The 16,618-nt window shown below is 41.3% G+C and overlaps 1 protein-coding gene across 1 annotated transcript in view; it reads left to right on the top strand.

Annotated features, from left to right (window-relative positions):
• Positions 1–15,816, top strand: part of nectin1b (nectin cell adhesion molecule 1b) — a 157,303-nt gene extending 141,487 nt beyond the window's left edge. The window contains exon 10 of the mRNA XM_069668218.1: positions 15,571–15,816. Within this exon, the coding sequence (XP_069524319.1) occupies positions 15,571–15,816 (246 nt within the window). The remainder of the gene's footprint in view (positions 1–15,570) is intronic.
• Positions 15,817–16,618: the final 802 nt, after the last annotated feature.

Genomic DNA, 16,618 nt, shown 5'->3' with positions numbered 1-16,618 from the left:
GCCGTATATACAGGACAGCCCACATCTCTGCCGTGCATTAACTGTCATAACTCTCTCACTTTTACACCATTTTCATTACCAGGAACAAGCCGACAGACTAACAGCAGAGATGCTTCCATTTGATGCAATCACTGACTTCTTTATGGAGACGTTTCCACTCTCAGAATGCACAAACACCCCGCAGCAGAGACAGAAAAGCACATTCTGGAGGTTTTTTTTGGCTCCTCACAGCAGCCGGTGAAACAGATTTGTGCGTTATCTTTTGATTCTGTCGTCATTCAGCTGTAATTCCAGTTTGTGGGCGATACAAACATCAGTGTGACTCCCGTTTGTCTCCCCTGTGCTGGAAACTTTATGTCACTCCATCACGCTAACATCCATCTCTGGTCAGGTGATTCCAAACAACTGATTAAAAACTGTCCTTCACGATCAGCTCGAAGGAGAAAAGGAACGAGGAAATCAAAACCTTGTTTGCTTGATTGTTGTCCTGTTACCTTTTTGCCCCTGTCCACATTTCCTTTTGAGTTTTTACAGCAAACACATTCCAGTGCACGACCCTCGTCGACTCATGGATTTGGCTCGTGTCTAAATTCATAATTTTTCACGTCATTACTGACTCGGAGCCTCTGAGTCTCCCGTGTGAAGCAGAAAGCAACTGGAAATAAACAGCGCTGAAAGCCTTCATTGTCATGTATTGATTAACACATTAAGGTCATTTACTCAATCATCCACTCGGCCAAATGCTCATCCAGTCAATCAGTCAGTCAGTCAGTGGACTTGTGTTTGTGCACGGTGGTCAGAAGCTGCTTAAATGAAGGTCTTTGTCTGTGTTTACATGCACGCTGATATCTTCCATCCTCTCCCTGCACAGTAACGGCGGTTACAGCCATAATCTGTGATTTTAAACCCCAATCAGGACGTACAAATCACTGTCAGAGTTCTGAAAGACTCCACGAACATGCGTCCACCGTAATCCAAGCTTTAGAGTTGCAACAGTGCCCAGTGTGTGTTCTGATTTGTTTATTTACAGCAATTGTTTCTGTTTAAATCCAGATTTCATCCCATCGACTCCGAGCTCTGCATCATTTCTATGAAATGCACACACGAGCAGCAGAATCATGCAAACAGATCGAAAATAAACACACTGCAAGTGAATTAAAGTAAACACTCTGTTTACTGAATCAGAACAATGGAAGACGTCGTTACGTGCATGTAAACAAAGTCGGAGCGCCTTCATGTCGAACCTTTTATTTGTGGTTTGATATTAATTTCTGTCTGACTGTTTTTCTGTCTCCGTCTGTTTGTCTGATTTTTATTTACATGTTCCTGCTTTCACGTTTTTCTTTGCCTCTCTAACACCGCTGCTCACAAACTCAAACTGTCCCCGTGCCCATCCCATCATGAGCCAAGTGTTTCCCATTCTTCCCTCTCTCTCTCTCTCTCTCTCTCTCTCTCTTCCAGTCAGCCTGTCTCTCTCACTCTCTCATGTTTTTGGGCTGCCTCACTCCTCACACACCTCTCGCCTCTCTTGTCTCCAGAACTCTGGCCACAAGGACTGCGATGTCCAGTATGCGGAGCTGGATACTGCAGCTTTGGCCTCCTCTCCCAGCCCACGAAGCTCTGCTCACACTGGCCCTGGGGATCTTGTCGAGTATGCAACCATCCAGCCTAGCTCACACTAGCGCATGCCATTATAGGCCTTTCCCCTCAGACTTTGGCCTCAAGGTACACAGACTGATGCACTCCTTCCCTCCGTTCATCCTCCTTTCACATGCACAATCCTTCCTTTATATGCTCCACGTGGTTCCCTTATCTTCCTCCCTCTTTGGTCTGGGCCGTCTTTTGATTTCCCGCTCGCTGCTCTGCAGTCAGTTGGATTGAGGCGGAAATATTTTCAGGCTTTTATTTCCATACAATAACGCCGTCGTGGCAGAGACGTGCAGAGGCGCAATCAAACCAGAAACTCGTCTGCACACATTGTGAAGGATGACAACATCAGCCGTATAAGTGCTGCTATATTCAGAAAATGTGATGAAAAATGTGACTCATTCATCCTCCTGACGTCGTTCAGTCTTTGTATGCATGAATCCTGGTCGTAGAGAAGTCTGTAGAGGTAGTGCCATGTCAGTATGCAACGTTTGGTATGAATGACAATAACAGGAGATGTAGCTGCATGTGTACTCTGCATGAACATCGTAGAAGAATGTTGCCTTCAGGGAACATTTAGAAAGTTTCACAGACTGTCTTTAAATTTATTCCTCACAAAAAAATATTGAAGATATCTCGTGTGAAAATATTTTCCTCGAACAGACAAAAACAAAATGTTTTCCAGCTGATTAAACGACTCGACAGCCCTGATCGGCCAGCAGAGCAAAACAAGCTCTCATCTCCAAGACGCTGCTCTGATGTCTCATCTGAAGCTCACAGGAGAGACATCCTTCCCTCTCACACACACACTCGACATCATCATTACACACACACACACAGCAAAGTGGGATATAAGCGGGCGCAAATGTCCATGCTGCTCCGCTGGTTGAACTGGTTTCTATGACAATTCCTCGGGCAGGTTATTCTTCAGGCGTTTCTTTGAGACCTGCTGAGACGCTCAGTAAAGTGTGTTATTGAAATAGTGCAGCGGCAGTTCTCCTCTCATTTACAGACAATTTCATTCCAGCGACGTAAATGTAGATGTAAAAGTCATTATGGTGCATAAAGCTTTAAAAAATCTAATCTACGGCTGGAATGAGATGGTTTGTTTTTCTGAAAATCTGCGAGTGTGATCCGCCGTCAGAATGATAACTGATGGACAGAAGAGACATTGTTGGTGTTTGTCATCTTCATTTTTAGCTTTGACACACTTTCAGGGAGACTCTCGGGTGTGAAACCACCGAGCAGAGAGAATTTAAAGCCACAGTAGGAGCTCGGCTGGGCGGCAGGAGACTCTGTTTGGATTCCAACCAGCTGAGAAACCAGAAATCATCAAGTCAGCGACCTGAAGACACGTTAATCAACACGACAGCTCTGTGATGTTTAACACTGAACCGCCAGGGGTCACAGTATACCAAAAACCGCCAACGTATAACGGCTATTTTCAAGGTTCATTTGTTAATCATTTTACAACACAAAGTTGTGTAATGAAATGCTAAATGTGCTGTCTTTATGCAGCTTACAAAATGACAACATGACAATGAAATAAAACAATAAACTTTATTTGCAAAGCACTTTGTGAACAAGGTGCTTCACAGAAAACAAACTAAAAATAGCGTCCAGAGACCTCCCGTTCATCAGACTCACCTTCACTCAAGGCACTGAGTACATCTAATGCCTGATTTACATACAACTTCATGACACACAGTAGTAGAAAAAAAGGCGTTGCCATAGCAACATACAATGTATCAATGTGGACGAGCGAAATGAACAGCGCGAAAATGACAGCGTTCTATATCTGGGTAAATTTGACCCGCTGGTGTTTAGGTATAAATGAGTATTTTTAAGCATTTTTTAACAATAGGGGGCGCTACTGAACACACTGTTAGGAAAAGTCAAAGGCTGGGGGGCTTGAATATTTCCTGGACAGCTGCCGTAAATGACGATGAAAATGATGAATAACGACGAGGTCAAAACCTCGTATGTGGCTGACTGCATCAGGTCAATGTGCTCTTTTGTCGGCAATGTGTTACAGGGACAAGGACTGTCCTTATGAGGCTGATGACAACATGTTTGAAAGCTGAGGAGCAGCGTCGCCTACTCCCCGAACAAAGTATCCAGAGCCATATAGACAGAGAGTCAGTGGAGGTCCAATATGCTCCATAACCGCCATTGCGATGTCGCAACTCTCTCTCTCTACGGCTCTGAAAGTAACGTCACTCACTCAGTCACTCAGTCACATACAGACCCGTGTGTAAATAAATACAGATACAACAGAGCCGAGGGTCCAGCTTCCTCCGGTTGCTATAAGTCAGCTTGTTGTCAGTTTAGTTTTAATTATCAGCCTCTGAATAATCTATTGTGACAACACGACGCGTTAGCAATTCCTCACTGCACCGTTAATAATACGGACCTACACACAACAATCAATGCAATTAGAACTCTTTAACATGTGTGATGAATAATGACGACGTCTGTTGTTGTCAACAAGCTGCTCTTACAGTTAGTCAGACATAACAAACATAAACTTTAGCCTCAACCTTGTCTCTTACAAATCACATTTATTTATAGTCCTCGAGTGTTTTCCCATTTGCAAGAATGCAAAGTGCTGGTTTCTGACAGCGTGCAGCTTCTTCACATGTGACTTTAAAAAGCTTTGTGTAAGATCAGGCGGAGATTGAGATTCTGGTTAAATGTTACCAGTAAACAAATCAAGTGTCATGCTTTAAGTCTCTGTTGACATTTCCAATATTTAACCAAGACCAAGATCTTCCCCTAACCTCTTCCCCTTCCCCTTCCCCTTATAAGCATTAATGTAAATGAATGAGGCTTCAATCACAATGAGTGGACGCTGCGTGGAGAGCGGATATTACAAGGGAAACAAATGAAACACGAACAGTTCAGTATCAACCTTTTATGAGGAGGCAAACAGTCAGAATGAGATTAAAACACATCCACATAATGTTATTAAAATAATGTAATTAGGATTCTTTCATATCTCATTCACTCTTAAATTAAAAGTATAGAAATGTAATGTAGTGCTGCTCCCGGAAATCACAGCACAGCAGAGATTAGAGCGACGACAGTGACAATAAAGTGAGAGCGTACAGGGTGGAGGCAGCGCTTCTGAAAGGCTACATGGGAGGCAGCCATTACAGCAGCAGCACTTCCAAATGTTTATAGGGGTTTAACACATGAGCAGGCGAGCAGCAGCAGCAGCAGCCTTCCTGCAGGGAGCACAGGACACAGTGTGCAGCGAGGAGGTAATCTCATGTGTGTCAGCGTGCTGGAGAACATCTCTTCACAAAGTCGGGCCACACATTCAGCCGGATTATTGGGACAAACTCTCGGAAATGAGAAGCATTCTGATTTAATGAGGACATTAAGGCCGGTGACTTTGAATGGGAACGTTTCACTATCTAGAAGGATAGATATTCTTGTGTCTTTGCCTGAGACTGAGGACATTCACAGATTCGAACATCTTGCACACAGTAACGTTTTCAATACCAAACCATGTGCTGCAGTCTGTATTAACATCCCAGATTTATCTCTGGTATTAAATCTTTGGCTGCTGCATGAGGGAAGGAGCTCCTCAAAGTCTTCCAAAAATATGCAGTAAAACTTAATTTATTCTGGCTCTGGGTTTTAAAATCTTTATTACACTATCATCAGCGCTCATGAAATAAGAGTAGAAGTGAAGCTTATCTTTAGTGGAGGGAAGCCTTGTTTCAAATATCAGAGAGTTTTTAGGACGTCATTTGAACAGTTTAAATTAAATTAGAACAGGAAGAATTATTTTCATTATTGACAGTTTTCACTCAGTAATCTCAATATTCGAGCAATCCAAGTACTCGAGTACTCACAAAATATATATTTTTTTTTACCGTTAAAAAACCCCCATAAACGTCGCACACAGCCCTCCCGGCCTGGAAATAGTAGGCTGTATGCCTTTGAGAGAACTTTACTATCTAACACTTTTACATTCATGTAAATAGCCAACAATGCAAAGCAAGTGCAGTCTAAGAAATAACAGGCTTCAATTAACGCAACATACCGTTGTCAAACGTCACAGCGTTAGCGGACTGTTTTGACCTCTGTACACGTAACTCTAAAATCAACAGCCTTCAAGTCAAAATAAATATGAAATTAACTTAATGTGCGGCAGTTTTAGCTGCAGTTTCCCTTGAAAAATAAAGGAAATGACATCCCGCAATGATGAGCCATGAATAATACGTTCAACTTAATGATGATAATAAAAATAGGCTTCCACTCTAGTAGCTGTTGTCCGGCCTGATGGTGGCTTGTACTCCGCTCAGGGCAGTTCACGGAAGCCTTCTCCTTCCTCATCACTTAATGGGAGCATATCTCCAGTCACCGTGTTCGTTATTAACAAGCTAATCTTCTCCGCTCTGGTATCATCACAATGACGTGTGCTAACAGGGTTAGCAAATGATGTGACGTGAGACTGCCTGTCGTCTGTCTCCGCTGGCTCTTCCTTGTGCTCTAAGCGCTTGTGGTTAAGCACTCGTATTTCTATGATATAAGTTTAACACCACATATCTTGCACAGCACGTTGTCGACGTCTGTTTTGTCAAAGTGCTTCCAGACATTTCTTTTTCCTGGTCATGGCTGACATGGTGCACGTAACTGAGTTAAATTCAACGAAAACAACGCATAACGTTACTCGAATAATGACATCAACAATGAGTACTCGAATCTTCGTCCCCATCCCTAGTTTTGACAACATTTTAAGAAGGTTGAACATTTTTGGGATTAAAAACTGATGCAATACTCACATAAGTACGGAAGCCCTTAGCAGACACAAGTTATTTATGGTTATTTTTTTCGTTTTTCCCATCAGAGACAGAAAGATAACGTGAGATGACTGTGAAAACAAATGGATGAACATTGATTCAGCTGTTATGTTTCACAAGGTGTTCAGTCAGCAGGACAGTAATTGATGTGTTACTGTAGCAGAGGAACTATTTCAGCAAAAAGTCCTCCTGGGAATCGGCGGTTAACGTTCCCTGTTTGTAACCCGACATTAAGCCTGGTCCTGAGCGACTCCGGTCATGAGGTCGCACCGTTCAATAAAATCTGTGTTTGCTGAGCCGGAGAGTGAAGCAGAAGTTCACATCCAGGGTGTCTGAATCCTCTTCTTACTCTCTGAGGAGAAGTTCACCTTTGGTCGCTGACTTAAAAGTAATCAGTGAAATAAATCAGCCGTCTGTTAATCACAGCCTGATTGTATTTCATAGCATCCTTTTACTATGACAGAGGTATTATTATCAGATAGGAAAAACTTATTTGGGCCATATTCCTGCAAGGTTAGAATGCTTAAGAATGACTTCAAGGTGAGCCAGATTTCATTTAGATAAACCCTCAGTTTTAAATGTATGCATTAGAGATCATTCCTCTTGTCCTCTTTTGCTTTACATTCTTTCAAGTTTGAAAGAAAGTTTTTATTCCAGCATAAGAAAGAGGACGTTTGACCTGACAGAAAGTTTAAAAAGTGGCACAAATGAGGCAGAATCAGCTCTGTGAACGGCAGCTGAACCTCAGCGCTGCCTGTCTCTGTCGTAATACCAGATAACATTGCAGAACGTTGCACCTTGTGTCAGGCAGAGAAACTACAAGCTTTAACAAAAAATCAGTAAGTACGCTGTACACCAAACTTTAGAATAAAATAAATATAATGATGTACAGTAAAATTTGAAGTGAGAGAGAGTCCGGAGCAAGGCCATGCAGCTCATTATAAACATCAGTACACCAGACAACAGATAACCAGTGTAAAGACTTTAACAGAAGCCTAATATGTTTGCTCCTCTTGCTGGTAGAGCAGAACTTAGTTGTGGCTATCATACTGTTTTCCTCAGACCAGAAAGGAGAACGTTTTTAAAGTGTAGCCTGCTGGTTATAAAAGTCAGTCTGTACGTGCCGCTTTATATGACCTCACTTTTGAAATGTTTCTTCAAATGATAAAATGTTGTTTGGAGGCTTGAAAGTAAAAAATCCCTCCTCAATTTCTTGCTTCTTGGTTCGGGTTGAGTCATGCTGTATCTACTTTGGAGGTCAGTTTCTCTCCTTGAACCTTTAAAGTAATGATCAGTCGTTTTTTTCATCCTATCTTTTGATTATTTTTGTGGCAGATGTCTCTGACATTGAGCGTCGCATAAAGAAATCATACCATCAGTGTCTATGAATCCAATTTGTGACCTAACACAAATCATGAAAGATGTAATGAATCTGTGCTGATCTAGGGAGCTGTATATATACAGCAGCCTGTCAGTCATGTGCATTTTCACACACAACAGCCCCCTAAGAAAAGTGAAACAAAAGCAAAACGGCCATTCACTCCAAGTCACTTTGGTAAAACATGTTCATCCTGCTAAAGGCAGCACATGTGCATGTCCTTTTTTGGGGGAGACGGCTAAATGTGTGCAGCATTCAAAGACTAGGACAGACTGACCCACAGAGGCAACTGAAAAGGTGTCGCATCACATTACATTGCACGGTATGGTATGGTGTTGCATCAAATCTTATGGTATCGTATTGTACCCTATCATGTATTGTATGGTATCATATCATATCGCATCGTATTGTACTGTATCGTATGGTATCGTGTTGAATCATATCATATTGCACCGTACCATATCTTACCCTATCATATATTACCGCTCCGTACTGTATGTATCATATTTTATCGTGTCGCATCGCATCATATTGTACTGTATCACATCGTATCGTATCTTATCGTATTGCATTGTATCGTATCGAATTGCATCGTACCGTATCGCACTGTGTTGTACCATATCGTTTCTTACCGTATCGTACCGTATGTATCATATTGTATCATATTGTATGGTATGGTATGGTAAGATATCGTATCGTGCCATATCATATGGTATCGTGTTGCATCGTATCGTGTTGCATCCCATCGCATGATATCGCATTGCATCGTACCGTATCATACTGTGTTGTACCATACCATATCTTACCTTATCGTACCGTATGTATCATATTGTACCTATCGTACCTTATGATGTATTGTATGGTATGGTATTATATCGTATCGTACCATATCGTATGGCATCGTATCATGTCGCATCGTATGGTATGGTATCATATCATATGGTATCATATCATATTGTATGATAAAGGATGGTATGGTGTGGTATAGTATTGAATCGTGTCGTAAAAACAATCTGAAGGCTAAAAACATTGTGAAAAAGATGTAGAAAGTAAATGCACTGACTTATCTAATAATTATTCTATGATATACTAAGGAAATTTGGAAATATATCAAAACTAATGAGATATGTCACCAGTACTGTTAGTTCTGTACTCTGATGGTGCATACCAGAAAAAACAACAGGCTGACATGCTCCCAAAGGACATCAGATCCAACATGGACACCGGGACAGTCTCAGTTCATGTCATACCATAAAGAAAAAGCTTCATTTTTTTGTCCAGCTTTTCTGCACATCTCTGTGTCAGCAGATGTTTCTTTGTTGTGTCAAACAGACTTAAAAGACAATACTTTCAATCAGCTGGCCTGCTGCCGTCCCTTTTCAGTTTACATTCAGTCTGTGTTTGAAGACAGCAGCGGCCACAGCTCAACGTGTGAGAGCCTCCTGCTGAGACTCTGGTTAACGTGTCTCTGGACAATCACTTGTTTCGCTTCAAGAGTTTTGTTTTTTCACGATTTGTGGACACAATATTTCAAACAATCTTCAGTTTCACATCAATCCAAACAAAGTGTAAAATCAAGAGGAACAGGACAGTCTCTGCTTCCCTTATTTTGTGACTTAGGCCTATAAGATGTGTTTGACTGGACATGAAACTCCTGCCCGGTGCAGCTTTAATTCTGAAAGTCTAAAAGAATCTTTTTACATTAATGACCCACTAAGCATTAAATTTCCCTTTAAAAGTAAGTATGTGTCTTCCAATTGGCCATTATCCTAAATCATCCGAATCCATGGCTCACTGCCCAGAGTTTAATGTTGAAAGTCTTAGAAACAAAAAAAAACACATTCAGTTTGACTTCTGCAGAAGATCACCCAAAGGTGAAACCGATTTCAGTCGTAAAAAAGGATTAAATAACAAAAGTTTGAGGTTAAACTGGTTACGCAAACCAATGGGGGCACCAGCTTTTACAAGTTCATGAATAAAAATCGGTTTTTAAATAATTTTTGGGCCAAAAACGTAAAAAAAAACAGGCAGAAGTTTTCTAAATGTTTGTAAGAGAGAGTGATGTAAGGCCGGGATAAGGCTGTAAACCCCCACTGTATATAGATAAACAAAAACGCTATGGCTAACAGGGATGCAGAAATAATTTACAATCTGACAGCAGACGGTTATTTGTGCATTCTGTTTATTGTGTAACAGACGATATTTGGCTCACAGCGGGTTCAGAGATCTGTGATTGTCTGCGGCTCAGACTGCGGCGAGCTGCCTCCTGGACATCAGTTTGACCTTCATCCACATCTGTGATGGAGGGAATCCAACCTAAACACCCCCCACGCCCCTGCTATATCCATTATATCAGTACACTCCTTTATGAATAATAAATAAGGCACTAATATCAGATTTAGTTTCACCTAATGAATTAATCACAATTTAGCAAACAAATATACTGAGCTGTGTTTTTTTGTTCGCTTGACTTCAACTGTTTCTGTCTCTTGCTACAAACTAAACTACAACATACTAAAATATTTATTTATGTCCAGTGAAAAGCAACTTTCTGCCAAATCTCAACCACTCTGTATCCAAGACTAAAAAGCCAAAACCTTGTTTTTCAGGAAATATGCTAATTAGCTTTCTTGCTAACTCCTAATACATAATTCTTGAAGGAAACCAATAGCCAGTCCAATAAAAATATGGTGACAGCTAGCAGCAGCTTAGTAGCTTGTTAGTTTGGATTAGCATTAGACCAGAACAGTTCAAAACAGCTAGCTTGACTGTTGATACATAAAAAGCAGTACCTACAAGCAGCTTAAAAGATCTCTTTAAAAAGTAACCAGGCATACAACATGCCTGGAAAACACCAAGTCTTTTTTTAATCAGTGAGCTTTAAAGATGGAGCCAGGTTAGCTGTTTCCCAGTCTCTATGCTTGGCTAACTGGTTGGCTACAGTGTCATTTATTAAAGACAGATACTCTGTGCAAGAAAGCAAACAAAACTCTTTCCCAAACTGTCAAACTTTTACTTTGAATTAATAATTTTGAATTTTATAATGACCAAACTCGACACATTGTTTCCACTGGTCTGAGAATTTCTTAGTTAAAGCATTTCTAAAACTGATTGTATTTTTCGTCAGTGACACTTTAAACTTAACACGGTGTCAGACTTCCATCTGCATCACTTTGGTTTCACGCCTGATTCTTGAACGTCTTGTCTTCAGCTAAACGTATAAGACAGGGAAACTGCTCCTGAGACAGTTTGCTTACATTTCGCTGGAATCCACCAAAGTTTTTCTCAGCGAGCAAAGAAAGGAATAAGAAAGTTTATCCTGCTGCTCGAACGCTCCTTGAAACTGACCTGAAGCAAATAAGAATTTCAGACGCTTCTGTCAATGTCTCCAGCGTGTGTCAGGAAAGGTTTACTCGCACGTCTGCTAATGTGAAAACACTGATTCACCTTCACACACAATCACCGCGACCCTTTTGTCTCCCAGAGATCCGCTCTGCTTTTCTCACCGTTCAGCCCCCAGAATGTCATTTTATATTAGAGCCTCTTCTTCTGCTATTGTTTCATTTGTTTTATCTCTAAATGTACATGGAGTTAGTTTCCCTGTTGATACAATTAAGGGCAATTAATCTAAAAGGATAGACTTTCTGTTTAGAATAAATACATTAACTTTATTTATAAGTTACAAAACACACATTGGGCCTTTATAAAGCCAATGTCTGTTCATGACCTGCTTATTAAAAGTTTTATTCCCCATGCTTTATCCATTAAATATATATTCATGCTGTGACAACTGTATTGTTTGATACAGACATTCCTGTTTCTATGTTTTGTTTAACGCATGCAACAGTTTGTCGGCAGATTTAAGTTGTTTTTGTGGTTTTGTTGAAACACAAACACGTCATTTTTGTCCATTTAATTTTCTTGTTTGCATGTGTTTTATCATTTTCTCATCTGGTCTCAATCATATTCTTATTTTTTTGAAAACATCACACTTTCAAGGAGCTACCTATAAAGAAATCAGAGCTGCTTAGGGCCTCCTAGCCACCAGGGGGCGCTTAAACAGGACAATCAGAAAAGTGAAGTTCCATATTTTTTTTGTTTTTGTTTGTTTTCATAATAACAATAGATGAGAGCAGCCACACGTCACTTCCTGTTTGCCAGAATGACCACGGCCCCTTTTGGTTGAAAACGAGCGCCGTTACCACATCTATGGCTGTTACAGTACTGGTAGTAGATTAGAAATCACTTGCAGCCCCATGCCTTTCAGCTTCTGCATCGAATTCTGTCTCAAACAGGGGAAAAAAAAGATTTAAGAGGGTAAAAGAAGAGCTCTGCGGCTTCAGGCTGCTTGAAAGTGGTTCACTGTGGGACCCGGTGTGGTGTTCCTACTGGTGTTCGAAACGACTGGTGCCTAAACCAGCGATCGTTGTGTTTACAGCTGCAGGAGCTGCAGTCTGCCTCTGTCACCAGATTCTTCACACAGTCACAGTCTCATTTAAAATGTGGTGAAAATCATTGTATAAGTGAGCACCTCACCAAAGCCTCTTACAAAAGAAACTCAAACGACTGATACGAAACGACTCGATAATATTATCATTTTTATCCCATAAGTACGGCTATATTAACCACTACATTGAGGCCTACATTACTACACTACGCGTTACCACAAATAAATACTCAGGTAACACGGTTTAATAACACAGTAGTGTATGTGATGCCAGTTTATGACACCTCCGCTCACCAGATGGGGACGTTCATCATTTATGATGAAGGCAGACATGAGAGGACGCTCACGTCCCCTTATAGCCTTGATTATTTTAATGTCACGACGCCGTTGATCAGAAAAGTCATAATACAGCTGTTTGCCTGACTGGCTATTTGATTTTGGCACTTAATAGTATTAAAGCTGTACGGTAATCTTACTAATTCATATTAGAGCGACTGCTTTCACCCAAAAGGGGGCGGGGCCACAACTTTAGGGCAAAGTACCCGGATGCGTTGCTCTCATCTATTAGTCGTAGAAGTAGAAGTAGTGTCGTCCTATTTTGCCACTTATTTGTTCTTTCCATTACAAAAAAGTGCATAAAAGTTTTGAGTGAACAGAACTGATTCATATTTTACAGTAATTAAATTTTTCTAAGGGAGAAATGAGCCCGGATGTCTTTCAAAGCATCAATTATGTGTTCCTCTAAGACTGCTGTGTTTTTAAAAAACACATAATCAAAATTTTTCCAAAAAGCCGACAGCTAAAATAAATCAACAGTTCAGGGCTGAAGGCTCAATATTCATGTTTGTGCAGATAAAGATCAGTGACCTTGCAGTTACTCAGTTTCTGTCCTGCATGTTGTGGTGGATTCATGGCCAGGGAGAATACTGATTAGCAGTGTCAATACAAATTTCGTTGCAAAATACAGTTGTGGTGTTGAGAACTTGACTCTCCACCCACCCAAACACACCCTGCTGCCTAATTGTAATTCAGTAAAGGCATAAATGTCAGGAAAGCAGTGCATGTCAGCCACGAGCGGGATATATGATTCCCTGCTCTGTCAGTGGATTATATTTATGGAGCTATTTGAGTGTGATGAGCTCTCACAAAGCACAACACAATACTGAATTCTTCTTCCAGAGCCAGAACTTTGATTAAAACACAGCCTGCACAGAATGATGCAAAACAAATACATAAACCTACGCACTTCTCTGCAGACTTGTTGACTCTTAACTCTACTTTAAGTTAAAGCGGGGTAACCAGTGTACGCAGGGACATCAGCACGATGGCTGACATCCTGAGGACGCACTGTTCACAGCTCCATTAAAGATCTTAAAGCCATTATAAACTTTCAAGTGGAGCGAGCAGCATTGTGTTCTGCATTCTAATAGATATAGTGTCAGAAAATGGATGCTTTAAACACGATGATGTAACACAAACACGGTATGTACTGGCTGCTTTGGAAAACAAGAACATTTAACTGCTGTGAATACGCTTCTCACAGTCCTGTCTGGGTCTTAAATGAAGTATATGTGATATTTACAAGAACATTAGGTGAGGAAATTATGTAAACTGCTGAAGTACCATTCCACCTAATTGCAAAATAAAGACGAGTCTACTTGTTGTCACAAGTTGTCCTTAAATTCGTGGCATAAACAGTCACGTGCACTTTCTAAAGTCTGAGGACATCATTCATACCGGACCTGAGACTTAAAGTTGTAATCTCAAAGATCTCAGTTTCGTTCTCTTTGGCGCCACCTGTGGCGATAAACTTTAATTGCAGGAGCACACTTCCAGATATCCTGACAGTGCGCATGTGTGACGTCCACAGTTGGCTCCAGTTGTAACTCTTGATTTTCCTGGCTGACGGTCGCTTTCCTTTTTAGACTGTTTGCTTCATCTGAGCGACAAATTTGTTTCTTTTTGTTTGGCTTTTCACTTATTTTTTAAGGTTGTATCTGTAGTCATCCATCTTTTCTTTGTTTGTTCAGCCATATTAGATTACTGTTTACTCGCAACACTTGCAGAGACCAGAAAAGCAGCCGCTTAGCTCCGCCTACCCTCTCTGGCAGACCAACCACTGCTGGCTGATGGAAAACGTGTCACTAACTGGGCGCTGCTTGCGATTTTTTCTACGATAGTCGCCACAGACACCCAGTCTGTAATACTGCAAATGCAAAGGCTTTCATCAGTGGGCCATCGGCTCAATCACCATTGTGTTACCTCATTTAGCGATAGATAGAGACTTAACAGACATTTATTTACATGAAAATCTTGGATATTATTACTTTAAAAATGCTTTGAAGTTGCATTATGGGAAATGTAGTGAGTCATCCAGTGTTTTTGGAGTTTGATCAAAACTGGGGACTACGAGTCAGAGTATCTTAGCCTCTGCTGCATCAATTTGTACCTTCCTTTTTTAAATCTGTCTCCTGTGCATCCTCCAGCTTTATCAAATTAAATGATAAACTGTTAGAGTGCCGCTTTAAATCAGCACTGATTTACTCCAAGTATTTACAATTAGCTCCATTGCAGACATGTAAGTAAAAGCATTAACATACATTAAATCAGTTCAGTGGTTATCGTTGAAAGTTAGCTGTCACATCCAGAGTCGAATACAGAGTGAGCAGCCCGATTTCAGACTCCTCTACTATTTCTGTATCTGTATCAAACCCTCAATCCAGCTGGCCAAAAGCAGTTTGCACCACCATCTGTATCTCCACCTCTCTGACTCATGCTGAAAGAGCCCTCAGTGTAAAACGTTAGTGGCCAGTTATGCACTTATGGCATGTTTAAGGCCACATCTGGTGCAGTAATAAATTGACTGCTCTCTAAAATGTTCACATAAAAGTGGAACTGTGTTACATCAGTCCCATAATTTTAACAATCTGACAAGTAAATACAGATGTTATTAAAAGGACAAAACGATATTATCTGAAGAAGTCAAAGCAGCTTAGAAAGCATAAATACAGAAGTTATGAGTTTATCCAGCCCTGTGGGTCGCCCAGTGTCGGGGAACATGCATGAATATTTATTAACACTGTGCTTCTGTTGGAGTTCGTAGCTGAACTGTGACATTGCAAAATACTGTTTAGAAAGTCTGTTTAGTAATCCACTGAGTGTTCGGCTGTGCACTGTGATGTACTGTTGTGATGTCGGGTTCAGCCACCCCTCCTGAGTTAAAGGAAACTTTGACCCTGCAGAATTATCCTCTTTCTTCTTCTTCTTCTGTCCTCTCCTCGCAGGACTCTGGGAGGCGTCCAGAAGAGCTGTTGAACCCCGCTGAATACATGAGCTACCAGCGTGTCTGCAACATGGAACAGTTCCCTGAGTCCCAGCCCGCTCCCGCCTATCCTCCTGTTACCTTCTTGCCTCAGCACCCCTACACGCAGCAGCCCCCCACCGAGCCCATGTACTCCAACACCAGCTTCCAGGCCCCCGCCCCCGGCCCCCGCGCTCCGTTCACATTCCCCAAGGAGCAATCCGTGTGACATGCCACATAACTTTTAGCTCCGCGAGAGGCGACATGATAGTGCCACAAACGCCTCTTGGAAAATACAGCTGTGCTGAAGGGATGTGCATCCATTCCCACCTCGCTTCTGTTTATTCTGTACGCTTAAACCACGTGTGGGCGTCTCCCTGACATGATGAAAGTGTCTGTAATTTGTGGCCCTGAATCCCCTGTGTATTGTGCACTACACTGAGGCTGTCTGTCGGACCCCGCTCACCTCGTGATGTTAGCCTAGCCGACACTAACTGCCCTCTCCCGTCCCCTTCACATGCCCACACTTCCTGTTTGTTTTCGGTTGCCTCCTCACCTTTGAATATTTTGCTTTTTTGCAGCTGTCTGAACCGTGTACAGAATATGCCATGTATCACTCGAGATGTTATTTTTCTCTTCTTTTGTTTTTTTTTACATTTCCCACAGTGGTAGTGACCTTTTATAGCATCGTGCTTCTTTTGTTTGTTTTCTGTTTGTCTGTCAATCATATGCTTGCTTCTTTGAAAGTATTATACTGTACTGTACGTGTGATCGGGTGTGTTCTGGTGAAAAAAAAAAAGAAAACAAATGCCATATGATTTTTCAAATTAACAATCTATAATGACATGGACTTCCCCTTTAATGACAGTTAACCACAGGGTTGTTATGTGACGATTGGCAGTCTCTCAACTCAGTCCTTCATGCTTTGCTGTTGCGGAGTTTGACGGGATATTTCGGACCATTAGCAAATGTTAGCCTCATTAGCTAATAAGAAAAACAAAGGGCTTGATCCAACAGTATTACTTTCTGCT

The sequence above is a fragment of the Semicossyphus pulcher genome, unplaced genomic scaffold, assembly GCF_022749685.1.
Source record: "Semicossyphus pulcher isolate SPU_LCO1_2020_fin unplaced genomic scaffold, fSemPul1.0.p SCAF_19, whole genome shotgun sequence".
In the NCBI taxonomy this organism is placed as follows: domain Eukaryota; kingdom Metazoa; phylum Chordata; class Actinopteri; order Labriformes; family Labridae; genus Semicossyphus; species Semicossyphus pulcher.
This window is presented reverse-complemented; position numbering and strand designations above follow the sequence as displayed.